At 31.5% G+C, this 27,077-nt stretch overlaps 3 protein-coding genes across 4 annotated transcripts in view; 2 read left to right on the forward strand and 1 right to left on the reverse strand.

Annotated features, from left to right (window-relative positions):
- Window positions 1–265, reverse strand: part of LOC134693840 (uncharacterized) — a 39,676-nt gene extending 39,411 nt beyond the window's left edge. Inside the window, exon 1 of the mRNA XM_063554777.1 lies at window positions 130–265. Coding sequence (XP_063410847.1) covers window positions 130–262 — 133 coding nt within the window. The 5' untranslated portion in view covers window positions 263–265. The remainder of the gene's footprint in view (window positions 1–129) is intronic.
- A 154-nt stretch (window positions 266–419) lies between these two features.
- On the forward strand, window positions 420–9,490 carry LOC134693846 (dimethyladenosine transferase 1, mitochondrial-like). 2 transcript variants are annotated; one of them, XM_063554797.1, is made up of 5 exons: window positions 420–556; window positions 5,876–6,177; window positions 6,594–6,948; window positions 7,756–7,909; window positions 9,179–9,490. In XM_063554797.1, the coding sequence occupies exons 2-5, from the start codon at window positions 5,905–5,907 to the stop codon at window positions 9,474–9,476; spliced, it is 1,080 nt and encodes a 359-aa protein (XP_063410867.1). In that variant the 5' UTR covers window positions 420–556; window positions 5,876–5,904; the 3' UTR covers window positions 9,477–9,490. The 2 variants fall into 2 exon arrangements, with proteins under 2 accessions (XP_063410867.1, XP_063410860.1); XM_063554790.1 differs by having other exon boundaries at window positions 457–593.
- Window positions 9,491–19,901: 10,411 nt separating this feature from the next.
- Window positions 19,902–27,077, forward strand: part of LOC134693898 (serine/threonine-protein phosphatase 6 regulatory ankyrin repeat subunit B-like) — a 67,201-nt gene continuing 60,025 nt past the window's right edge. The window contains exon 1 of the mRNA XM_063554847.1: window positions 19,902–20,545. Within this exon, the coding sequence (XP_063410917.1) occupies window positions 20,270–20,545 (276 nt within the window). The 5' untranslated portion in view covers window positions 19,902–20,269. The remainder of the gene's footprint in view (window positions 20,546–27,077) is intronic.

Below are 27,077 nucleotides of genomic sequence, written 5' to 3' on the forward strand. Positions count from 1 at the left end.
TCAAAAATTAAATATATGTTCTTATAGAACAGATTAATAATGTTCAAGATTAGAAACAAATATAAAAACAAACAGTGAACAAAACGTATAATTTTATTTTACGTTAATCCTGATGGACAGTTTTCTTACCCGATATTATGTCTAACAAATATGACAATAGACTGATGACAATAACAGTCATGTCATAGACTGAAAATGATTTTTTTATCATTTTTTTAGTTTTTGAATTTGAAAGTTGGCGCACTTGCTTCCTGTTGGTCATCCATTTTAAATTTACTTTATTGTAAAGTGTGTGACAACAATAAAAATAATAAACCAGTTATATGTCATTTATTGAAATACTTTGTTACTTTTATTTTTTTCTTTAAGTATTTAAATAATTACGCAGTATTTAATCACTTTTTATATTTACCATTAAGATACAATTATGTACAAGGAGGCAAGTTGATATAAATATTAAATGAACACCTCACTCCAATAACCAAGATGTCTGCGCCTAGGGAAAATTTGTCCGATATGACGAGCGACTGAAAGCTTTTTTATAGACATATATATGGTAACTCATATATATGTACACAGAGTTTATGTCATCTGTAATTAATTTATATCAATTTTGAATTAAATTTCTATTTCTAGGTTTCGAGACGTTTCGGCCAAAAAGTTTACTCCGAGATTACTCTGACGTACGACGGCTGTCTGGCTAAACAGCCGTCGGACGTCAGAGTAATCTCGGACTAGCCTAAATTATGAGGTTATGTCCAGTTCAGGCACAGGGGCTTGTGTAGTTGATCCAATACTGGCAATAGCGACCGCCATTAACAATAAAACCTTGTCTGACCCATTTAATAAGCCCCTGTGGTTCAGGCAGGGGCATTTGTCTCAGCAAAAAAATCTATATATCTTATCAGGGCCTTTTTTTTAGCTGACTATAGGGTATCCATGGGCATTGCTTATTGTTGAAGGCCGAACAGTGACCTATAATTTTGTTTATTTCAGTTATTTTAATCTCTATTGAAGAGTTGCCTCATTGGCAATCATACCACATCTTCTTTTTTATAATTTAACACACAAGGGACTTACTCACAATTTTGTATAGTTGCCCTGTATTGAATTTCCATTATATTTTGCTGTTTTCTCGGTTGTCAACCCCACTAAAACTTGTTATGTTGTAAATCTTAGCTGATCTGCATAAATGTTATTTTGCTGAATTTTGTCTACGAAATGACCTTAGATCTACATATACTCAGAATCACCTTCTATCAAACAACAATCACTTTTTTGCTGTGACATCAAAGGAGTAGGTCCGGTAAGGACAGATTTTGGCCTCAAATTTCAGTTTCATCGGACGAAAGATTTTGACAACTTTTTAAACTCTTAAGTGTCTATTTCATTTGATTCAATAGACCACTTTCGAGTTCATCTGTCACCGGAAAAAACTCGTCAATTATACGCGCCTTTATCACCGTCATTTGTGCGTTTAGGGGCGTCGTCACTTCCGTTCCAATGTTGAGCGAGTGGTTGGAAAACTATAATTCTATATTGTACGAATTATTCGGCAAATTGAATTCTCAAAATTGACAACCAGCACTGCTGTCATTAGGGAATTGTCATTAAGTACCTACAGAACAGAGATGGGTCCGATTACTTTCAATGTAATTGATTGAATTACATTTACTTTGTCATTTGTACGATTAAATTATAATTACATGATTACATCATTTCTGAAAGTGTCTGATTAAATCAATGATTACATTGGCAAAGTAATCATGATTACATCTGATTACAATGAATTAAAAAAAAAAACATTTTGCATGATGTGAATGAATAAACGGTTACTATATAACTATAGCATTTTTTTTAGAAAGTATTGTGTTTGCTGTATTATAAAATGATAACTTCAAACTTCATCTATTTAATAAACCTCAAAAGTTCACGTCATACATACATGAACATTGTGTCACTGGTTACAACCCATTTCACTTAATCATCATTAATCTCTGAATTATTTTGACTTTAACTGAATATAGTTTTATAAAAAGCATTTGCTGTTTGTCTTCTGACATATTCTAGACTTTAATTTATATTTGTTTCAAGGTGCAGTTTATGGGAGTAAAAATATGGATGAAATTGTACCAGTTTAATCAAATTGTAAACAAAATAGAAGTGCTAAAAAACATTGCATTTTACATGTCCAGTCCAAATACATACAAAAATTTGCTTATTTTAAACATGATATTTGTACAACTTTTAATTAATTTTGTGCTAATTGAATAAATTATCACATGTCTGATTTATCTTTTACCATATAGATTGTCCTACAGCTATACTCAGTTGGTAATTGCAATAAAAACAAACCTTAATTGGTTTCCTACCTGTCAATTCAAAGATGAAAAAAATCACAACATTAACAAAAGATTATAATTAAGGGTTAAAGAAAGGTATTACTTGAATATAACAGTTAATATCAAATATATATATATATGTACATCTTTAAATTGTGAATATATGTACAATATCTTTTACTAAGGCCAGAAACATATAATTGTATTATATGTCTCTTCTTAGGCTATTGATGACTTTTCAATACTGTAACAGTTTATTTTTACTGAAGTATACAAACCAATTGTCATGTTTTATAAAAAAAAAAGTAAACCAAACTATCTTTTTTTCCATTGTAATCCGAATGTAATCATAAAGTAATCATGATTACAGGGTATTTTGAAAAGTAATTGATTAAATTAAATAACATGTAATCAGATTTTTGGCTGATTAATGATTACAATGATTACTTGAAAAAATTTAATCAATTACAGCTGATTAACGATTACAATTACAATTACCCCAACTCTGCTACAGAACAACCATTATTTCTAGTTTATCCTACACAACGACGATCACTAAGACGCTTGATGAACGTAGATAGTGCAGGGATACAGGTGACACCCTCGATCTGGTAAATGACGTCATAAAGGCATGTATAATTGACGAGTTTTTTCCGGTGACGTATGAACTCGAAAGTGGTCTATTATTTTTTGTGAAAGATTTTAACTCATTTAGTCTAAAAAAACGATCCAATTCAAGCTAAAATATGTAAAATCTACCAAATATGCGAAAAAAGTCACTTTTCAGATGGTTTTTGTCAAAAATGAAAGTGGCCGCATCCGTGTTCATCCTCAATCTTTATATATGTTATGTATTATCATCAAATACAACTTCCATTTTAATATTTTGGATGAACACGTATACTGTCGTTTTACACAAAAACTTTCTAAAATTTATCTAAAATGCTTGAATTTTGATGATTTCAGTAATTTATCATGACTTAATGGTGCTAGTACTCAATATATGTGCATTGCATTGCCAAAAAACAGCCAATATTATGTAGCAGAACCATTCTACTATCCAATAAATAACTAAAAGTTTACATTTTAACAATTTTGTAAAACTCCTATATTTTGGGGCAAAAAAGGGCTCTTACCGTACCTACTCCTTTATAGAATTGTGATGGAGAAGAGCGCTGTTGTTATGGGCAGTGTTCTTGTAGAGCGGTATTAAATGCCTCTACAAAACCTGCATGCACAACTCTATCTGGAAGTTTGTGAATATTAATACATGTAGTTTCCACAAAGAATTAATGTATATACTGTGTCTTTTTGCTGTCAGGTACTTTAAGCAATCTGGTGTTATTCAATTATTCAATAAAATAAAAGTTTTTTTGTTTTTTTTGCTTAAAGATAAATGTTTATTTTTTCATCATTAGCCTGTGACCATTGAGGTTGTGGTGCTATATAATCTAGAATCTTTTGTGCAGAAATGTCACAATTGATTTCAATGTTATGTTTAAAACACTTCAAAATTTGTTTATATTTTGGTTTAAAATATGTACAAACAAGATTTTTCATCCACTAACATCTTTTTTCTGCAGCAAAATATGTATTTAATTTGTTAAAGCTGTTATTCAATACAAAATAGTAATGACTTTGTCTCCTTATGTCGATTTTAATTATAACTTTCTAAGCCAATTTTGTTTTGGCATAAATACATTCGGATTTAGAAAAATCAAATATTAATTGTTCTAGTTATGGGTTTTTGTATGGCCTTAAACATGTTAAAGTCAAATAGGATGATATTGGTTGGTTTGCCATTTTGTGTTTACCAAGGTTGGGCGGTAAATACCACCCCCGGTAGTTACCAGTGGTATTTACCGGTATTTACCGCCCGGACAATACTCCCCAAGTGGTCAATACTGGCAAATACTGGTCAATTGAAATTTTCATGGTTGTTTCTACTATTAATTGAAGTAAAATCTTGATAAAAAGTCAAATATAATGTGTCAGCTTATAAAATTAATAAATTTGATATGTTTTATTCATTTATAACACTTATTTTTACTGATTTAAAATTTAGTTTTTATGAATTATGAAATTGCATACCTAAGACAAATTCATATTTTATTTCATCATGTTTTAATCAATAAATTTTTATTCAAAATGTATAATTTTACAGGTAATTAAAATTAAAGGTAAATAAAACTACAGGTACATTGTAAATGAAGTTCCATGGGTCTTTTTACCTATCACCTGGCATTGCTAGGTGTGAAAATTTAATTACTAAAACAACAGCCCCAAATAAAAGTTGACAATACATGGGTTGAAAGTAATAAAATTGATATATGAAGACTCCTTTAAACAATGAATTATTTCCTGTCTATAGCTATTTAACGTTGAGATAAAAAAATATTTCATGCTGGAAAAGGAAATTTGAAGTAGGGACAAAAAGTTTTTATCTTTTACTATACTATTATGTACACATAATCAATGTAGATCCCTGTTTGAATTTACAAAGAATTAGAAATGAAAGCATTAAAACTGATTTGAACACTTTCTATATAAATTAGTTATTAATTGTAATTATAATTGACCAAGTAGATAGTGGTTTTTATTGTAATGACCACTCAAAATTTCAATCGACCAGTATTTGCCGGTATTTCCCAGTATTTGCCAGTATTTCCCGGTAAATACCGGTATTTACCACTGGCATGGCTTTTTTGCCAACCTTGGTGTTTACCCAGTATTACCCAGTATTACATTGCATCTTATATTATATGAATGAAGGATTTTGATTAGGTGATAGCTGGTGTGTTTTTTGTGTAAAGATTGCAAAAAATGCAATCCAAACCCTATGGTAATGACTTGATATATAAATCTTCCAAGATCTACTTTTGAGGTACACAAAGCATTCTAAACAAACTATCCATGAACATTTTCTGAAATTCATCACTGAAATATATTTCAGTTACAAAAAGATTATGTTGTAGTTGTCAAGAAAATTACATAACTTGAGCAATGTTCAGGAATCTAATATCAGTTCTAATCATACTAATATATAATACCAATGAAGTCATTCTTTAAGTCATTCTTTAAAATTGAAGTTATCTTCCTTTTTCCATAATTGTAGACCAATTGTCTGTTGTGTTGAATTTTGTAAAAGCATATGCCTCAACTAGATGCTTAGTCACTTTATTAAATACAAATGTACCAACATCTCAATAGTAACGAAATAATTAAATTAAGTTAAATTGTTAACTTAACTTTCATCTGATGATCTCTTTTGAGATTTTAAGTTCTCTTGACTGGTTTTTTTTCTAATCTGTGTCTGAGCATGATACAATAAGCATATCTTTTTAATATAAAGAAACAGAACTTTCTGCATAGTGCAAGTGTTATATGCAGAACATTCATGATATAAGTGAATAATTAGATTCATCTACATGTATTATTACAGTGTATATACTTTATAACTTAAAAATGTATAGATATTATAATTATTTTCTTTATATCCATTTGCACATAAAAAGTAATTGTTATAATTTCAGTGATATTACAAGAATATAGTGAAAAGGATATGAATAAAATGGCTACAAAATTACCTCCCCTTCCAAGTATATCTGAAATTGTAAGAATGTACAAACTTAAAGCAAGAAAACAGCTGTCACAGAATTTCTTACTAGACATGAATTTAACCAAAAAGATTGTGAAAGCAGCTGGAAATATTAGTGATGGATATGTCTGTGAAATTGGACCTGGACCAGGGGGAATAAGTCGGTCTATCCTTGAAAAAGATGTCAGAGGGTTGGCAGTCATTGAAAAAGATAAAAGATTTATTCCAAGTTTACAGGTACATATGCAATGTTGAAATTATGGTATACTGTTCATCTTTGCTGACACATTTTTATATGCTACGATGTTTCATGCTTATGAATGTTCTAAAATTTGGAGAAAAATCTTTTTCTGGTAGGATATCAATAAAAATTGTAATTTAGGTATAATAGGTTATTCACGGTAGATTCAAGTTGTTAAAAATAAAACTGACCTGTGTTAAAACAATATTGTGCTAGCATTTCAACAAAGATTGATATATATATTTGAAAAAGATGATACGTATATTTTAAAATACTTTTAATTTGATCTTAAAATACTCTTAATTTGTTTTAAAAAATACTGGTATGCTATATTTTCCATGGCATGTAACTCTGGCAGTCAATATACTATAGCATGATTCAAATTCTCCATTACAAACGTTTTGTTTTACAGATGTTAGGAGATGCAGGTGGAGGGAAAATGAAGATATATCATGGTGATATTTTACAATATGATATGGACGATGTATTTCCGTCAGAAATCAAGAACAAATGGGAGGATGACCCTCCAAATCTTCATTTAATAGGAAATCTACCATTTAATGTTTCTACACCTCTTATAATCAAACTGTTACACGCTATATCAGAACGCAGAGGTCCATGGAAACATGGCAGAGTCAACCTAACCTTGACCTTTCAAGAGGAAGTGGGTTACAGAATGTCAGTCCCACCGGGTGATAAAGAACGATGTCGATTATCTGTGATGTGTCAGCATTTATGTCATGTAGATACAAAGTTTATTATTCCTGGTAAGTTGATGTCAGGTAAAGAAAATATTTTAATAAGTCATTTAATTGATTTCTGACATGCTCCCTGTGTGTGACATAGGTGCTCAGTAAATATATGAAATGGTGGAGATTGGCAAGTTTCTGTCTTAGATAAATAATGGCTTCAACATGTCATAGATATAAGAAGATGTGGTAGGAGTGCCAATGAGACAACTCTCCATTCAAGTCACAATTTGTAAAAGTAAACCATTATAGGTCAAAGTACATTCTTCACCACAGAGTCTTGGCTCACACTGAACAGCAAGCTACATGTATAACAGACCCCAAAAATTACTTGAGTCAAACCATTCAAACAGTAAAACCAATGTTCTAATAGATATAAAAAAACAAAACCCTTATGAACCACGTCAACAAACAGCAAACTACTGAACATCAGAATCCTGACTTACGACAGGTGCAAATAAATGCGGGGGGTTAAACCTTTTAATTATTTAGGTAAATGTACCAACCTTCACCCTTATCTGAACAATAGTGTAACATCACAACATAGAAAGTCACACTATGAATTATCAATTGAAATGGCTTAACTTAATGATTATAGCTTAGGGTTAAACTGAGGGCATATATATAAAAACATTTGTAGCTTGAGACACACCAAACAATTAAGGAATTGATAACAAAATAAAAAAATTTACAAGGTTTTTAAAATATTTTTGTTTCTTTGTCCGCTATAACTAACTGGTCATCAGAGATGTTCCTGTAAAATTTTGATGTCATTTTCATCTTGATTTACATTTTGTTATTAGAATGGACTGGTTTCTATTACAGGTAGTGCCTTTGTGCCAGCTCCTAAAGTCAATGTTGCTGTAGTAACCTTTAACCCCTTAAAGAAACCATTGATTAGCCAACCATTTAAATTGGTAGAAAAAGTTGCCAGACATACTTTCCATTATAAACAGAAAATGGTCAGAAAAGGAATAGAGTAAGTACTGTTAAACATAAACTTTTCTATAGGAACTTACAATTAAACCTGAATTTATACAGTGTTAAATGCGAAAGCTACCATTTCATTAGCGACTTCTTCTAAATATTGAAATAGATTTTAATATTTACATGACTTTCAAAATATTTAACCATTAGCAGACAATGAAATTCTATACTATTTGTTTACAATAACTTCAATGTGTTAGCAAGTTACAAAATTATGTTGTTGGTTAGGCACTAACCTGACCAGTGTTAACAGATCACTTAACCATTGAGACACTAATTTTTTTTTAAAAGATTCACAAATATTCTATTGATAGGTTTTTCTTTGTTTAGGATTATCCAGATACACTTGTACAAGTATTAAATAGTGGGTTATTGAGGAACATGTTCATTTAAAAATGGAAAAGATACTGATCATGCTGATATGACATATTTTTTCACAGTATTGAGTAAATTAACTGATTATTTTCACATATGACATTCAAGGAATTTAGATATCTTCTTTAATGAGATCCATCAGAGAAATTGTTAAAAAAAAAGTTATTATGTATTAAATTATCTGTTTCAGTAGATTTTTTCTCTCTCAGGAATATGGTAAACAAGAGAAGTTGTCCTGTATTTGAAGTATAAAAATTGTCTCAAAAATATTATATTTAAGGGTGCTTTGGTGGCAGAGTGGTCAAAATAGGTGATATACTGACATATTGTATGATATCACTATTCTGTCCACATTGAGGTCGTGAGTAAGGTTCCATTTAAAAAGTGACCGCACTAACTGCCGCAAAATAGGATTATTGTGGATTCAAATTGAAAAAATAATTTCATTTTAGGCTTGGGTGATCGATGCACTAGTTGCAAAATGTTAGTAAATCTGGGTCCAGTAAAGTCTGAAATTTTCTGCATTTTCCGTCCAACATGCTTGATTTAAATATATCTCAATATTATACATGAATATTAGATACATGTAAGTGGAGCCTCTAGTTTATAGTAACTGCCTAAATACATGTATCACATAAAAAGATTGATATGATAAAATAAAATAGATTAGCAGGTTAGTGAATAAATTAATGAATACATAAATAAACTGTATATGTTGAGTACCTGTCAAGACACAAAGCATATATTCTGGCATTATCTCACAGAAACATGCATGAAATCAAACTTTCGTTTCAAATGAGACTTTCATTTAACTCTCTAAACTAGTCAACCCTTCTGATACAGAAAAAAACATTGTAAATTTAACTTATATATTTCTATGTTTCAGGACTTTGTTTCCACCAGATATGCCTGAACTCACTGCAAAAATGTTTGAGTTATCGGAAGTGAATCCCACCTTAAAACCAATAAATCTGACCAATGAAGAAGTTGGACGATTGTGCCATGTTTATAACTATATTTGTGAACAACATCCGTATATATTGTCATATGATTACAGAAGTCCACAAATGAAAGATTTTGTGAGAAAAGCAAGACAGTTAGAAATGGACAAGATAGAACAACAGATTATATTAGGTCCTTCAGAAATGACAGAATCTATTATTGCACCTGAAAACAATACATAAAATAATTATCTTAACGTTTTATTTATTGTTGCTTGTGGATCACAACCATGCTCCATTGTTCATAGACAATTATATATACAAATGTTTAACTTTTAAGTTAAAATGCATTTGGTTATTTATTATATACAGTATTAAAATACATAGGGGTTCATCAAAAATCATAAGTTGAGAAACTTGGAAGGAACACAGCACAAGAACAAAAAGGAAAAAAAAATGATTATGCATTGCATATTTTATCAAAAAGATCAATTGTATTTACATGTATATACAAAAACAGAGATTGAAGTTTGATAATGTTGTGATGAAATAATTACTGTTTTGTTTATGAAATTGATAATTTTGATTATTTTTAAATCTCAAATAATTTAGAAAGAAATGGGCATATAATGATATATCATCCTCAAACATATACTTTCTACCAGATATATATTTTATTTAGATTATGGGTTTCCTCCTGGCACTATGGGGATTTCCACCAATAAAAAACACTAACAATTAATCAATCAATGTATAGACCAGGTGATCATTGTGTATAGGACATGTGATAATTGTGTATCAGATCATAGCTCTGCTTATACCCGGGGTACCTATCAAAACTTGGTTAAAGACTCATATAGCCAGAAAGGCCACAGTGGTCTTGTGTCATGATTGTATGCTTTCCTACACTGGTCCTGTGCCATGATTGTATGCTTGCCTACAGTGGTCCTGTGTCGTGATTGCATGCTTGCCTACAGTGGTCCTGTGTCGTAATTGTATGCTTGCCTACAGTGGTCCTGTGTTGTGATTGTATGCTTGCCTGCAGTGGTTCTGTGTCGTGATTGTATGCTTGCCTACAGTGGTCCTGTGTCGTAATTGTATGCTTGCCTACAGTGGTCCTGTGTTGTGATTGTATGCTTGCCTACCGTGGTCCTGTGTCGTGATTGCGTGCTTGTCTACAGTGGTCTTGTGTCGTGATTGTATGCTTGCCTACAGTGGTCCTGTGTCGTAATTATATGCTTGCCTACAGTGGTCCTGTGTCGTAATTGTATGCTTGCCTACAGTGGTCCTGTGTTGTGATTGTATGCTTGCCTACAGTGGTCCTGTGTCGTGATTGTATGCTTGCCTACAGTGGTCCTGTGTCGTGATTGCATGCTTGCCTACAGTGGTCCTGTGTCGTAATTGTATGCTTGCCTACAGTGGTCCTGTGTTGTGATTGTATGCTTGCCTACAGTGGTCCTGTGTCGTGATTGTATGCTTGCCTACAGTGGTCCTGTGTCGTAATTGTATGCTTGCCTACAGTGGTCCTGTGTTGTGATTGTATGCTTGCCTACCGTGGTCCTGTGTCGTGATTGCGTGCTTGTCTACGGTGGTCTTGTGTCGTGATTGTATGCTTGCCTACAGTGGTCCTGTGTCGTGATTGTATGCTTGCCTTCAGTGGTCCTGTGTCGTAATTGTATGCTTGCCTACAGTGGTCCTGTGTCGTAATTGTATGCTTGCCTACAGTGGTCCTGTGTTGTGATTGTATGCTTGCCTACAGTGGTCCTGTGTCGTGATTGTATGCTTTACAACTATGATAAAAAATTAAATAAAAGTTTTTGACATTTTTTTTTATAAATTCTATTCTCGTCTTTATTGTTGGAGAGAGTCCTTTGTTGAATACTAGTATGCACATATATACCAAGGTGAGTCTGTCTTTAAGTCGTTGTGTTATTTGTCTTTCATCTACGATTTTTATTGCTGGCGTGTTACCTCCTTTTGTTTGCCCTTTTTCAAATTTTGTTACCAATGGTTCCCCGCTTTTGATTCCTTTAATAACCTGTGAACATAAGCAACATGGGACTGAAATTATAAAAAGTTTGAAAAATCTAATAAGAAATAAGGCCAAATTAAGCATGGCAAAAATTTTAATTATAAGAACTGATTGCAAGGGTTTAATTTTTTCACATTGGATTTATCAGAAAAATATGCTAACTTGCATAGCTCTAAACATTACTGATCTTTACAGCATGCATAATATTGTCCAAATTATTACTGTGTACTATCACAGTAAGACTGGGCTTATACTTACCATTAGAAATTAATTGCTTGTACTTGTTTGGCTTTAAAAATATTTTGATCTGAGCGTCACTGATGAGTCTTATGTAGACGAAACGCGCGTCTGGTGTACTAAATTATAATCCTGGTACCTTTGATAACTAGTTGAACAACCCCTTTTGGCATGAGTCAGTCATATCTTCATTTACCCTTTGTAGTCTTTCATAAGGTTAATGTTTCCACAGTTGCTCGACTGTTTGACATAAAGCCCTCCTAAAATCAATTGTTTAACACAATGTTAAAGGTAGGTGTTGGTATTTGAATGCATTTCATACTTTAAATAGAATGACAGACTCAATCAGTTATAGATAATAAATAGAAGACATAAATTAGAAAGAGAACAGTGCATGACAGTCAAAAATACATGAATAAGTAGGAGATCAGAATGATACCAACACTGAACACAAACTTGGCCAATTTATGTATTGGGTTCAGTCTATAACAGCATCATTGTCACCCACGTGAAGTTATTAGAGGCATACACAGTAATAAGCTGAGTCAAAATAAATTGTCATTCAATTTTATTGTAAAATCAATTTTTATTCAAAAGCTGTTGCAGGCATTTGACAGTTCGAAGTTCAGTTTCGTAAAAGCCAACTCTAGCATGTAAAAGAAAAGGGAGTGAAAAGGGCTTTATTCTCCCTAGTTGCGTGTATGAAATTTTATCGGTCGTCCCACTGTCTATATCACTCTGTTCAGCTCTTAATATTATTCCGTATTATGTCTTTGTGACGACAAATACGTTGACCCGGCCTTAATAACTTTGACCCGGACATATCAGCGACGTCATAATGTTTGAACCGACGTTAATAAATTTGACCCGAACTTATCAAGTCATCTTTTGTGTGCTGGTGAAACAAAGAAAACACTTCTTAAACACGCAAATATAGCCCGATAAATTGATTATCAGATTATCTGCATATTGATATTGTGAAATATCAGCTGCTTGGCATAATATGAAGGCTTTTTGATCTCGTTCGCTACGCTCACTCGACAAAAAGCTTCATATTATGTCTCGCAGCTGATATTTTTTGATATCAACATGCAGATAACCTGATAATCGGTACATATCTTTTGATTTATTATGTATGATTTCAAACAGTGGTAATACACCATTTCATGACATCACACGTGAAAACTAAGGATGTAATATAAGGTTATCTAACTGAAAGGTGAAATTAAATAAATCAAGAATTCCAAATAATTGATACTTAAAGCTGGAAGAGTTCCTTTTCGATATATTTGATTGATAAAATATGGCGGGAAAAGACTGACTCGTATTTTTACCTTATATTTGCATTGGTATTTTGAGTCTCAAATCCAAAGAAAAAAAACCAAGAATCTGCTTAAAATTTGTCAAATAACCCTTAGTTTATGAGCTATTAAGTCTTATATTAAAAGACAAATATGTGTTTTAAGACAAAATATTTTACCTTGTATATTACTGTATTGAAAAACACAAAGGAGTCAGAACATTTGATACTTATTCCAAAACCCTCACTAAATACATTCTTTTTTAGACTATAAAGACCATTTTCAGAGATCTTATGAACCAGCAAATATAGAGCACATGCACTAACGTATTTATAATTAACCATAATGGCTTTATAAACAATGATTTTCACACTCACACGTATGCAAATATTTCTATATCTATTGTCTTTTTGTAACTGTTAGGAAAATGGGATCCTCATCAAGATTCTTTATTTCTTATAAAACCAAGCAAATGGTACAAAGAAAGATATTTTTACATACAATAATGTATACAGATTTTGCGCATGACAAGTTTGCACAAAAACGAGCAACAAGAATGAGAGATTATTGTTCAACCAGGAGAACATACTTCTACATCGATAATTCTAATTAATTTACACAAATTTTTCAGTACACGAATATTTTTTGAAATAAATAAACTGCCGAATTTCAAAACATTTACTCGGCTTATATAGTAAGGTTTAAGAAAAGCTCTTCTACTTTCTGTTAGAACTGTACAGTTTAAAATATAGTGAAATTCATCACCTATCACATGAGAATTACAAAGTACACAGTACCTGTCCTGTCTAATAATTTTACGCCATCTACCGGTTTCTATAGGTAACCGGTGATTTCCAGTTCTAAACCTACATAGCGTTATTTTATCTTTATAAGGTAATAAATCTAAATATTCTTCAAATTCAAAGTTTTCTTTAAATAGTTTGTAACATAATGCTTTTGGAGAATTCTCCATTTCTGATTTCCAAGTCTGCTTAAATTGGTCCAAAATTCTTTGTTTAATGCTTAACTTTAACCATTTTGGATTAAAACTGTAGTTACCCTGATCTAACCAAATATTTGAAAATCCATATTTATTTAAGATATTTTTTATACAAATCAACCATTCGAAAGTAAATCCACCATCTACGTTAAGTTTATAAATATATCTATATAGAATATTTGTCATTTTACTATCAGAACTGTTTACAATATTAGACCAAAAAGATACCATACGGTGTTCCACATATACTGACATAGGATAAGCGCCTAGCTCTCCATATACCATAAAGCTTGGGGTTGATTTTTTCAAGTTTAACAAAAGTTTACAAAACTTCAAATGCACTCTCTCTATTTCATCAGTACTACTAAATCCCCAAATTTCACAACCATATAGCAATATAGGCCTTACAATTTTATCAAAAAGATCGTACTGACATTTAACTGTCAGGTTATGTAAGCGGCCTTTTCTTAGAACTTCATACATAGCTTTGGTGGCTTTACTAATGAGTTGATTTTTAGCACTTTTAAAACTACCTGTTTTGGAAAAAATAATGCCTAAATATGAAATATCCTTGACAATTTCTAAATCATTACCAGCAAGTGTAAAATTTAATTTGCTTCTCAATCTACCATTACCAAAAATAACAATTTTTGTTTTGGTTGGATTAACTTTCAGTTTCCATATATCACAGTATTCATAAAATGTATTTAGCTGTTTTTGAAGATCTTGTGCAGTTTCAGAAAATAAAACAGTATCATCTGCATAAAGTAATACATAAAGTTTCAAGTAAATATTAATTTGTTCTTCTATTTCATGTGTCACTGTGTTTAGACCTATTACATCATTTCTATGAAAAAAATCTTCCAAGTCATTCAGATATAAAGAAAAAAGAAAAGGAGATAAATTTTCTCCTTGTCTAACACCTATATTACATGGAAAGTATTCGGTAGTATCACCATTAAATGAAATACGAGATTTAATACTACTATACATATTAAAAATTACATTATACATTTTACCATTTATATCATTTAATAGTAATTTTTGCCACAGGCCATTTCTCCAAACGGTATCAAAAGCTTTAGCAAAATCGATAAAAGCACAAAAAAGTTTCCTCTTTTTGTTTTTCATCGTCTGAATGAGAGAATATAAAATAAATAAATTATCAATAGTGGAGTATTCTTTCCGGAAGCCTCCTTGGTTTTCGCATATTAAGCGATATTCTTTCGAATATTTATTTAATCTGTTATTTAATACAGATGTGAAAAGTTTCCCAAAGCAGCTTATTATGGTGATAGGTCTAAAATTCTTTGGATCAAATTTATCCCCTTTATTTTTAAACACTGGAATTATATCACCCCATAACCATTCTTCGGGTACAATACCTGTATCAAAAATTACATTAAATAGTTTTACATAAATATCACACATAACACTGAAAGAATGCTTCAGATATTCCTTAACAATTCTATCACTAGAAGATGCTTTATTATTTTTCAGACCCTTTAAAGCATTTTCAACTTCCTCACGAGTTATTACAGAGTTAATATGTACATTCAAACTATCTACATCAACCTGGCTTTCCGAAGGATTTGCATTATCTTCATTTTCACCGCTATTCAAATCTTTAAAATAATCAAACAAAACAGTAATTGGGATATCTGGAGTTTTGGATTTTTTGTTACCGTTTAAAATTTTCCAGTATTCCTTTGGATTTTTTGATTTCAAAGTGCTAATCTTGTTTCTAATTTTCTTGCGGTGTTTATTTATACTTTTATCCATTGTTTTTTTGTATTGCTTTTCTAGAGATTTTGTCTCATTGAAAAGATCTGGTGAAAAATTACGTTTCAGTTTTCTCTTAGATTTTTTTGAATTTTTTTCTTGCAGTCTTGCAATCTTCGTCAAACCAAGGCTTGGATGTATTCATTTTAACATTATTTTGTTTATCACATTTTACATAAGTACCAAAAGTAGTCTTAGCAGCATCAACAAGTATATCACAAGTTCTTTTAACAATATTATTTACACAATTATGATTTACATCTTCTATATTTACAGATGGGATCATGCTCTCTTTCGGTCGTTAATAAGTCTACGTGACTAATATTCAAAATATTTCACAGATCTTTCTCTTTAAAATCAAAATAAAATATGAATGTTTTGGCTATTCTGGAATTTGACTATTTGTGTAGGTATATATACTGCTAGACACAAGGTTGCTCTTTTACTTAACAAACTGAATTAATCTGTAGGACGTCACGACTATCAGATTACATATTGTTAGTCACTAGTTTAGTTGAATTGGAAAATAGATAAATCCAAGTTGGTTTTATTAACACAGCATTTTGTTTCATAATATTAGTAAAATAACATTCTAGACTAAAAATAAGGAATACCAACTATAAGTAACAACTATCAACATATCATGATATAACTTAAATTGAGAATGGAAATGGGGAATGTGTCAAAGAGACAACAACCCGACCAAATAAAAAAACAACAGCAGAAGGTCGCCAACAGGTCTTCAATGTAGCGAGAAATTCCCGCACCAGGAGGCGTCCTTCAGCTGGCCCCTAAACAAATATATACTAGTTCAGTGATAATGAACGCCATACTAATTTCCAAATTGTACAAAAGAAAATAAAATTAAAATAATACAAGACTAACAAAGGCCAGAGGCTCCTGACTTAATTGGGACAGGCGCAAAAATGCGGCGGGGTTAAACATGTTTGTGATATCTCAACCCTCCCCCTATACCTCTAACCAATGTAGAAAAGTAAACGCATAACAATACGCACATTAAAATTCAGTTCAAGAGAAGTCCGAGTCTGATGTCAGAAGATGTAACCAAAGAAAATAAACAAAATGACTGTATTTTTATTTGGATTAAAGAAATAATCCATGCAGAAGTGAATAGGCGTTTTACTTATCAAAATCAAATCTCAACTTTGTGGCGTATTGATTTGTGGTAGTGTATTCGTATTTAATTGGAATATCTGGCCATTCAAAATCGTTGTCAGAACATCGAATAATGACGATAGCATGCTGTCAACATAATCGGAACAAAAACGACTATGAAGAAACTCAATAAAAGGCAAAGAAAGGAACCCAGCCATTTTATTAATAATGTAACACGTTAACTATTTGCGATGAATACGATGATTAAATACTTAGCTATATCGTTGAGTACAGTGATTGTCTTATAGACAATGAATACAACAGTCTGTAGCATAGTACTATTGGGATCATCCTTAGTAGATAATGCCGGTCAATAACCTTCCCATTTTGCTATCATTATATGATACGATTGCTTTCAAATAATGTATCAAATAGAAAATCATGATGTTTAAAAAAAGCAAGCACACGCAATGATTTTCTATGATTTGAGAAAAAGTAAGTTATGCTTGAAATATGTCCCCTAAGTAACGACATGGGGTATATTATTTTTAATTATTATATTAACTTTAATACGAATAGAGTTTAATACGAATCAAACATGTCTCTGGACGATAATTTGTAATATGAAACAAGACTGAAAATGTTCATTTTCTCTGTTTAATTGATAATTCAACCCTCGCTTTCTATAATATGATAATTAAAAACCAACGTTCCGAATATATCAGTTAAACAGGAATTTTATGTGAATTGAAAGCAGCAAACAACGAGTGTTTTTTTTTAGTTTAAAATATTAAATTAGATGGATAAAGTTAAGTCGAAAAAATACCAGAAACTAATTTGTGATATTATTCATTTGTTCTTTTGTTTGATGTAGCTTGATCTGGTGTCTTCAACCTATGCCAATATTTGATAAAAATATATTCAACCTATGCCTACAAACAAAATACAATAGGTGTTGTTATAACAATTATTAATTAATAAAAGGTGAAATACAGTCAGTATATTTAAGCATTAAATATTACTCTTTAAAAATGCAAGAAAATATACAAATATAACATACTTCAACAGAAACTTCTTTTTTTTTATCAAATTAATTTTTCAATATAAAATTTAAAATAAACTAAAAAAAAAAGATTTTTTGATTGATTTAAAGGCAGCAACTTTCCAGTTGGACAGTGCACTATTTATTTACTTTGTTTTACGGGTAGTTTAGAAAATTCAAGTTTGTTTTTATTCATTATATATTGCGTTGTGAGCTTTTATTTGTCCAAGTTTGGTACAAATCCAGGATAGTATAAGAAAGTAATTAAAATTCTAAAAACTTTAACAATAGAGTGAATGTATTGTATCCTGGCAGAAAAACTAAGTCCTTTTATAAGTAAAATACGGAAAAAATGGATTTTTTGTTTTACAAAATTTACTTCTGGATACGTATCTAATGATCATAAACAAGCTTCTGTCCAAGTTTGGTATAAATCCAGGATAGTGGAAGAAAGTTATTCAATTTTTTAAAACTTTTACACAGAGCAAATGTAGTGTTTCCTGGCAGAAAAACTTAGTCCTTTTGTAAGCAAAATACGGAAAAAAATGATTTTTTGTTTTACAAAATTTACTTCTGGGGCCGTGTCAATGAAATTATCCTATTTTAGGAGACTTTTGTTAACCTGACCAAGGACTAAGACGTGCCCTAAGACCATCCTAAGACATGTCCTAGTCCTAGGACAGTTTCGTTGACACGGCCCCTGGATACTATCTTATGATCATAAACAAGCTTCTGTCCAAGTTTGGTAGAAATCCAGAATAGTTTAAGAAAGTTATTATTAAAATTTCAAAAACTTTAACCATCGCTATGTCTCGTTTTTTTACTAAAGGATAACAACATGACACTAGTTGCTTGTGCAGATGCAGCATCGGTTCATATCTTATAGTCTGACTTTTGAGGCAATCATATTAGTGAAATTTGTCTTATTCTCTGAATGTGTTGGAATTAATAGTGAACATTTAAAATAGATATTTTACATGAGTCAGTATCTATGAAATTCATGAGTTTCAATAGAGGTGTATGCCATTGTATTTGAAGGAATCTATTTTACATAAAATTGAATATTTTTATCATATACTTCTATATAATTCATGAAATGACACTCATAGATTTTCAATATGATTAGATGGTCATTTTCCTTAAATAAAAAATCATAAAATCCTTTTTTCCTCCAATTATTTCATTATTCTAAATTTAAACATATTCCTTTATGAAATAGAGATCCTCAACACACACAATTACCTACATTTTCACTAGTACTTGTGAAAGAAATTGTATATTGAGTAAACATCAACGCTAGGTTTAAACTGGTTGTAGATTGATTAGCCCCTAATTCATTTATGTTTTTATAACACTTAATCTGTAACAAATTATTCAACCTATGCCAACATTTTTTCACACAATTTTATACCTAAATTTCAAAATGTTGGCATAGGTTGAATGAACCCTTGATCTGTTATCTCTGGGGTTTGGACAAACTATGGACAAACTAATTTTTCAAACTATTATTTTCTATGTTTTGTTAATATTTGATAACTTTTTTTTAATTACAAATGTAACGTACACTTTAAATTACTGCCTCGGGGCTTAACAAGTATGCGTCATTTGCATATATTTGTCATGTATTCTCTCTTCGCTTCAAATACAATTGCATCACAGAAAAACTACAAAAAAAAATAAGTTCTGCCCGACTACTCTTGAATTTGTATCGAAATTGTTTAATTATTGAAACGCATTTGACCTGATTGACGATAGGTGTTACAATCTACATTCTTTACATTCAGATTCATTATTTCAACTTGTTTTATTTTTTACGGAACTGAAATAGTAACATTCAATATTCTTTAATCTTAATCCATTCCGGTTAATACACCAAATTATGACAGACATAAAAGGCAATTGATAACAGATCAATGATATAATTATCTTCTGATTGGTTGAAAACGGAGAATTGTCGTTATCAAGTTTTTTTCGTTATTTATTGTGCTTTTTGACTGGCCAATGTTTCGTAACTTTCGATCGGCTTTTCTTCTTTAATTAAAAACCATCAAAATCAACTAAATATTACAGCGGTGTTTATTCAAGATAAAAGAGCTGTCGAGTGATGGTTAATCTATAACTAAATTAATTTATCCTTTCAACAAATGCATTGGGAATACCAGTCAAAGACATCTTAACTTTTGACCTGTTGACCACAGAAAGGTGCGTGAACGTCACATATCGAAATTAGCAAAAACCTGGAATTAAATAAATGATGTCAACTGAGCATGAGATAAATGTCAAGTGTATAAGATTTGGAATTAGCTTGTTAATGCCTTAAATTGTGTTGTCCGATGACTCCTTTACCTAGTCACCGTATTTTGGACATATTTTGGTACAGCGTGATGTCGTAATGTGAATTTCATTGATAATAAATTTACCAGTTTAGGATTAGTTTATTAAAGGTAAAATGTAAATAAAGTTATGAGCACATTTAGGGAAGAAGCTTAAACAGAAAAAGCCTTAGATTAACATCACAGAAAAAATATGAAAAATCCAGAGGACGAAGAAGGCGAGCCTACAGATGTAGGGGATAATACTGGGTGTGGCGATAGTACTACAAGTACCGCCACTAATTCTAGTGGCATCGGAAGTGGCATGTCTATAAAAAGTTCCGAGGATAACTTATCAGTGAGTTCTGGTGGCACAGTTCAGTCGACAGTGCGGGTACTACATCTTTGTCAGAGAGGGGAATGGGCAATGGCAGAACAGCTGTTACGGACAATCGAGAGAGGTCATCCCGATCTTAGTCAACCAGATGAGGTGAGACATATGAATATTCTTGAGTAAACCATTTGATAGAAAATAAACTATGTTCTATATATCAAACGAATCTTTTTTCCATCAAATGGCCCACAAAGAACACAATATTTAACATTACAAAATATATTATATATACACAAAACAAATAAGGACAGAAATAAAGTCATCTTGTCCGTTTGTTTCTCTTATTATATGTATATAGATCAATGTACATGATACGTAACTGACCAAATGCATAAAAACACAGAATTACTTCGGTTATATAATGCGTTCACACTTGTTCATTTTGTTATATATATGGTAGTTTAGTTGAATTGTAAAAATTAAAAAAAAAAAAGATTAAAAGGAACTCACAAAATTTTAAAATGCATTCATTCGTGTATCAAAAATAGGGTTTTAAGTCCCGTTTTTATAACCTCAATTTGTTATCTTTAAAAAAAATCTCTTTGCGTGTTCAGGGCTTGAGAATCTCCTATTGTTGGTGTTGCTTTTTCTCTTAATATTTTATAAATACATTATGTAGATTTTTTTCCTGATCCAAGGTCTCTATATAAATTGTTTTGAAGGGCAGAAAAAGACAAAAGAAGCTTTGTTTAAACATTTTTTTTGTTTTTTTAAATTTTAATTTTGATGAATAAAATAAGACGTATAAATGAGACCTGGTAGCATCATTGCCTATGATATATTTCTTTAAGTTACCCTTGAGATGTAAATATACGTTTTAGTTATCTATTATTCCGTATGAAATGAAGACACAATAATTATGATTAGCAACATTAGATCAATGGAACCAAGTTCATATAAACCGTGTTCACGCGTTGAAACAGGTTATAGTACAAAATTTAATTTCACAAATCTGTATGCATGTATGATGAAGCAAATACATATGAGTTATCGAACAACAAACATGAAAAAAGCAAGATTAAGCGAATGTGAGCCAGACAAAACTATTTGCATGGTTAAATTTGCATTTACTTTAAGTAACATTCTAAATAGTTTTGGTTTGTCAAAGAACATATACTATTTCATATATATCACTAGCCCGATATGTTCGTCTTTAAATCAAACGGCAGTCGTTATTTGCCAAGTAGGATTAAGATCAAAGGATCCAGTGTTTCCGTTTTACGAAGTATAAGAATAAAGTTGCTAAGTATGCATCTACATTGCGTGCAATCACATTGTTCGTCCGTATGATCGCAACAGATATATTCGTCACCCTTTTTCATGTACTTCTATAAAACTGAATGACTTCTTTTTATTTAGAAGTTATACAGTGAAGGTTTTGTAACGTGTATGCGCTTTTCTGATTCCTCAGTCGAGTTCTGTTACCAATTAGCCGAAACATTAAATATATGACTTGGACCGGTGTGGGGGGGAAAGGGGAAAAAAGGAGGGGGGTGGGGGGTCTTAACACGAAAACGCATCGACAACTTCAGGTCAATTTATTTTTCTACAATATAGATTTATCCGTTTATGAAATTTCTGTATTCAAAACAATTTTGATTCTACGATCTTGACTTCCCAACTATTTTTGGATCTGTATTTATTTTACAATTGTTCTGTTTGTATATAATAATGATAGACGGATTATTTTCAGTTTTCTTTTTAGTTTCCTGTACAGTACATGCAATATATACAATAAAAGAAGATGTGGTATGATTTCCAATGAGACACTCTCAAGAGACCAAAATGACACAGATATTAACAACTATACCGTACGGCCTGCAACAATGAGCAAAGCCCATACCCGCATAGTCAGCTATAAAAGGCCCCAAAATGACAATGTAAAACAATTCAAACGAGAAAAGTAACGGCCTTATAAATTTATGTACAAAAAATGAACGAAAAACAAATATGTAACAAATAAACAAACGACAACCACTGAATTACATAGTTCCTTTCATTATTCCCTATATTGATACCTTCTCTTCTGCATCATGTACATGTACATCACGATATGTAGTCATACTTACTTTTATCTTCAAAGAATAGGTTATAATGACAATATTCGTTTTAACATTGAATCAATCATTTTCCGGTATACACTGGAAATCAGTTGACATTCTTTGACAGATAGGCATGAATCCCTTTTCTATGTTGATAATGGTCTTTTTGACCAGATATCTTCATATCTTAAATTCGTACTATTTAAACGACATTTTTTAATTCTTTTCTTTATTGTAAAATCAAGATCGTGCTATCGTTTTATTTGAATACACGCATTGCGATTTGAAGTTCTACCATGCTGCAATATGAAAATTAAAAAAAATGTGGTTCTAAGGCAGCAACCATTTGATTTTCGGGGGGGGGGGGGGGGGGGGGGGCGATTTTTTTTTTCATTTTTTTTTTTCAATTTTAGCATTACATATAGTGGCAGCTGAGGGTTTTTCAAAAAAATCCATAGCCCCCCCCCCCCCCCCCCAAAAAAAAAAAAAAAACAACAACAAAAAACAAAAACCTTATGGTTGCTGCTTAAATTCATTGACAAACCATTAAATATGATATCTTTCTTCATATCTGATGAAATCCACATTTTGTGGGATGTAAGAGCTGATTTAATACAACAAATAGAATTATGAATGGCAGATTTTGAATATAATAAAGTGAAATGTCCAACCTCCCTTTTTGTGCAAATTTAAGCTATTCCTTTATGTCCTGTTTCGTAACAGCCTTCATCTGTAACAATGATTAGACATTCGCCAACCCTTAAATTATCACCCAACTCTTGATGGTCACCATCATAAATTATTAAGGTCAGTATGCTTCTGTTCAGTCCGATTTTAAGCACTTCAATTTGTGACATGTGCAATGGTACTGATGTTGCTTACCTGTTAGCATCTGATGTCGCTAATGTTTACATAAGATCACATAAAATATGAAGAAAAAAAAGATTAAGTATGATTGCAAATGAGACATCTCTCCAAGAGACCACATGAGATTTCTCATCGTAGAAATGTTTAGTTTTTGTGTTGGTTGTTAGAATGTCTGTACACCTGTCTCATTACTTTGCTATGTCATGTTCTTGTACTGTCGCCTGACAAGATTCCTAAAGTTTCTTCTAATATATATAGGTATCGCCTTAGCTACCAAAAACGTTAGCTGCGAGTGTTCAAAATGATGGTTAAACCCGGCAGAGAGCAGTAGATAGGTTTGATAATACCAAACTGCTGGGAAAAAACACCTCCACTCTTTACTCAATTTCATAAAATTTCCATTTATGGAAACGGCATACACTTGAATTCATGCGTCTCTGAAATACTCTTTATTCAGTGGTATTTACACCGGTTTTTGAAGTAGAAATTTAATCCATTGATTTAAATCAGTAGCAAACCTGTGAGGATGAGAATGATGTTACACTGTACATCGGATAAACTTCGATCGCTCTCTGCACACCCGTCGTTACATTTATTCCGGTAAAAAGATAAAAGTCTTACATAATGGTAAATATTTCTCGATTAAATCCGTTAATTGGTATTTTAATTAAAGTTTGTAGGATATCAAAAAAGCCAAAGCCTTATCATAAAGGACCGTCGGAGTTTCGAGAAACGACGACTAGAGCAATAGTGAAATCTTCCTTACAGAAATATTAAGACAGTTTTGTTACACAGAGTTACCTCAGGTGCGGGATTTTCTCGCTGCATTGAAGTGCATTGGTGTCCTTAAACTGTTATCTGCTCTTTGGTCGGATTGTTGTCTCTTTGACATGCATATATGTCGTATATTCCCCATTTCCATTTTCAATTTTATTAGACAAAATCAAGAACGTATATTTTTTGTTAGTTATACGTCCTTGACAAAATTAATAGAGTAAAAAAAAAGTAAGTATAATTTTCTTGTTTTAAACAGTAATACAAGCGGTCTATTGAAATGATAGTTCCGACAGTTTGGTTCAATTTTGTAAAAGTAAGTTCAAAAAATTACTGATATATATTATATTGCAAGACAATAGACCCAACTCATTTGTGAACCTTAGTCCGGAACTATAGGACTAATAAAATACATTACTGATATAATTTAATCTCGCAAGCGGCGACAATAGTTGCCGTGAACTCAGTTTGGTCCGTATACATGGTACTTCTTGTTTTGGAACTAGCCAAGGACTAACATATTACAGACTCCAGCTAGGAGATATAGATGTGCATTAGCTCAGCATGTCCAAATTTTTTTTTAAAAATGCGTGAAACAAGGGAGTATAGCAAGAATAAACTTTTATTTGACTGATTCGACCCACCATTTTTTTCATTAAGACAGTGACATGTCAACAGACATTTCCAAATCGTCTATATACTATTGTCTAATTATTTTTTATATAGATATAGAAAGATGTGGTATGAGTGCCAATGAGACAACTCTCCATCCAAATAACAATTTATAAAAGTAAATCATCATAGGTCAATGTATGGCCTTCAACACGGAACCTTTGATCACACCGAACAACAAGCTATACAGGGCCCCAAAATTACTAGTGTAAAATCATTAAAACAGGAAAACCAACGGTTTAATCTATGACTTTGAAAAAAAAACGAAAAATATATATGATTTTACCGTGTCCCGTACATGATAGTTCTTATACACACAAGTTGTGTGTGTGCTGAATATGTCACTAAAAAAGAAAAGAGAAACAATATGCATGACTTTTTTATACTTTATTATGACTTCATATGCTTTGTTTATTTTTTCCAATGGAACTTTTGTACTTTGAGTTCATAATTATTATATTTCCAGTTCAAAATGTACCTTGGAAAAAACTTATTCATATTTTTCATGTTTTAAGTTTTACACTGCTTTCATTTCCTAAAGAAACAAAAATGATTTGCTAATCGTTTTTATGGTACATCACATTTATTATTTTTGTAGTTTTAAATGCCCGCTTTTGTAGATCTTTGAACGTAGTTAATGTAGTAGAAATATGCATTACGCTTTTAGTCCACAAAATGATGAAAATAAAGTATAAACGTTGTTTTCGTTTAGTTATACGCCTTTGTATATCAACCCTTTCCGACGGCTTAGAAAAGTCCAATCAATTTTATTCAGATCCAGATCTATCGGAACTCCCGTGCTCGTATATTAGATGTACTGGTGTACAGAACTTGAATCCGAGATATACATTGAAAAAAATAAATTGAGAAAAGACTGCGTAATGGAAGTTCCAGTTAAAGGGACTATGTCATAGATATTGGTAAAATTTGGCATACAAGTTTGATTGTTGAACTTTATATAACTAATCGATAATCAAAATAAATATAATCTTAAATATAAATCATTATGCATCTATCTCTTTTCTTATCTGAAATATTGTTGACTGATTCTTTATAATAAGGGGATCTTGTGTTGTTATCTGCTCAATTATACAATGATACAATGAACTCCGATTTCCTGAGTTATAAGAGGTATTAAAAATATTCTGTATTTGTTTTTTAATCAAGTGCAGTCATCGCTGACGGTCGAGACTAATTAAGTTGGCCTGTGTGACCAAAAATGAAACAATGTTTTTTTTTCTTTATTCTTTTTTATACTGAGAAACTGAGAAACTGAGTTGATATAATTCAGAGTCTATCTGTCAGTGGATAGACAGTTCGTCAATGAAAAAGTGCGGATAATAGTGACTGAGAATTATAGTGAGCAAGAGTCTCTTTTTCAAAGCTAACCGAGTCCTTCAATATCTACTGTATTGGTAACAAGATCAACGTATATATATTTATAGACAAGTCGGCTATACGTCAGGTATTGCAAGATTTGTATACATTTCTATACTAGTATACAAATCATTGGATATTGTTTGTAGAAAAATATTACATAGGATTATTGTGCCAGTCTGCGAAAGAGTTACAATCATGATAACACATTCAAACGGGAAAAAATCTGAAACTGATTCGACATTTAAATTATTAACCCAACTTGATTATATACATGTATTTGTATAATTATTGTTATTTATATAATACACTGATGCATTCAAAAAATATTGTAAAATGTATATATTCTATAAGCTGTATTAATTTGTTTCTGAAAAAAACAGGAACATATATATTAGATATACTGTTCCCAGAATAAACCTATTATTAATTATACTATAATCTTGGACCAAGATTTATAAATATCTAAATCATTGCTTGAACCAGAGACATATATACACATATATGTATATATGTCTCTGCTTGAACCAAAAATGTTTGAACAGAAAAATGACCACAAAACAGCATTTGCATGACAATTTGTAGGTATACTGTCTTGATTGTGGCATCACAAGTTTTGCTATAAATGTATTACGGACTAATATTTCTGATCCATTCCGTCGTCGTACTGAACACACGCATGACAGATGGCGGGAAACTAGAAATAAGAAAATTTCCATGTTTATCATGATATCAGATTCGTAATATTATAATTAGCTAATTAACGAATAACTAATGTAACACACAAACTGCACTCTTTAAGGGTTAGGCGCACCTTTCAAATGGTAACACCCCAGCAGTTGCACAACTGACAACCGAAAAGGCGAAATACAAATTTCACGTCTAAACTTATCAAG

Source organism: Mytilus trossulus, chromosome 1 (assembly GCF_036588685.1).
Source record: "Mytilus trossulus isolate FHL-02 chromosome 1, PNRI_Mtr1.1.1.hap1, whole genome shotgun sequence".
Classification (NCBI taxonomy): Eukaryota; Metazoa; Mollusca; class Bivalvia; order Mytilida; family Mytilidae; genus Mytilus; species Mytilus trossulus.

Excerpts from the sequence above, each read along its gene's own strand:
- LOC134693846 (XM_063554790.1), top strand. The coding sequence starts at position 554 with ATGGTAACTCATATATATGTACACAGAGTTTATGTCATCT. Across the intron at positions 594-5,875 it reads ACACAGAGTTTATGTCATCT|TGATATTACAAGAATATAGT; the intron begins GTAATTAATTTA and ends TTATAATTTCAG. Across the intron at positions 6,178-6,593 it reads GATTTATTCCAAGTTTACAG|ATGTTAGGAGATGCAGGTGG; the intron begins GTACATATGCAA and ends TTTGTTTTACAG.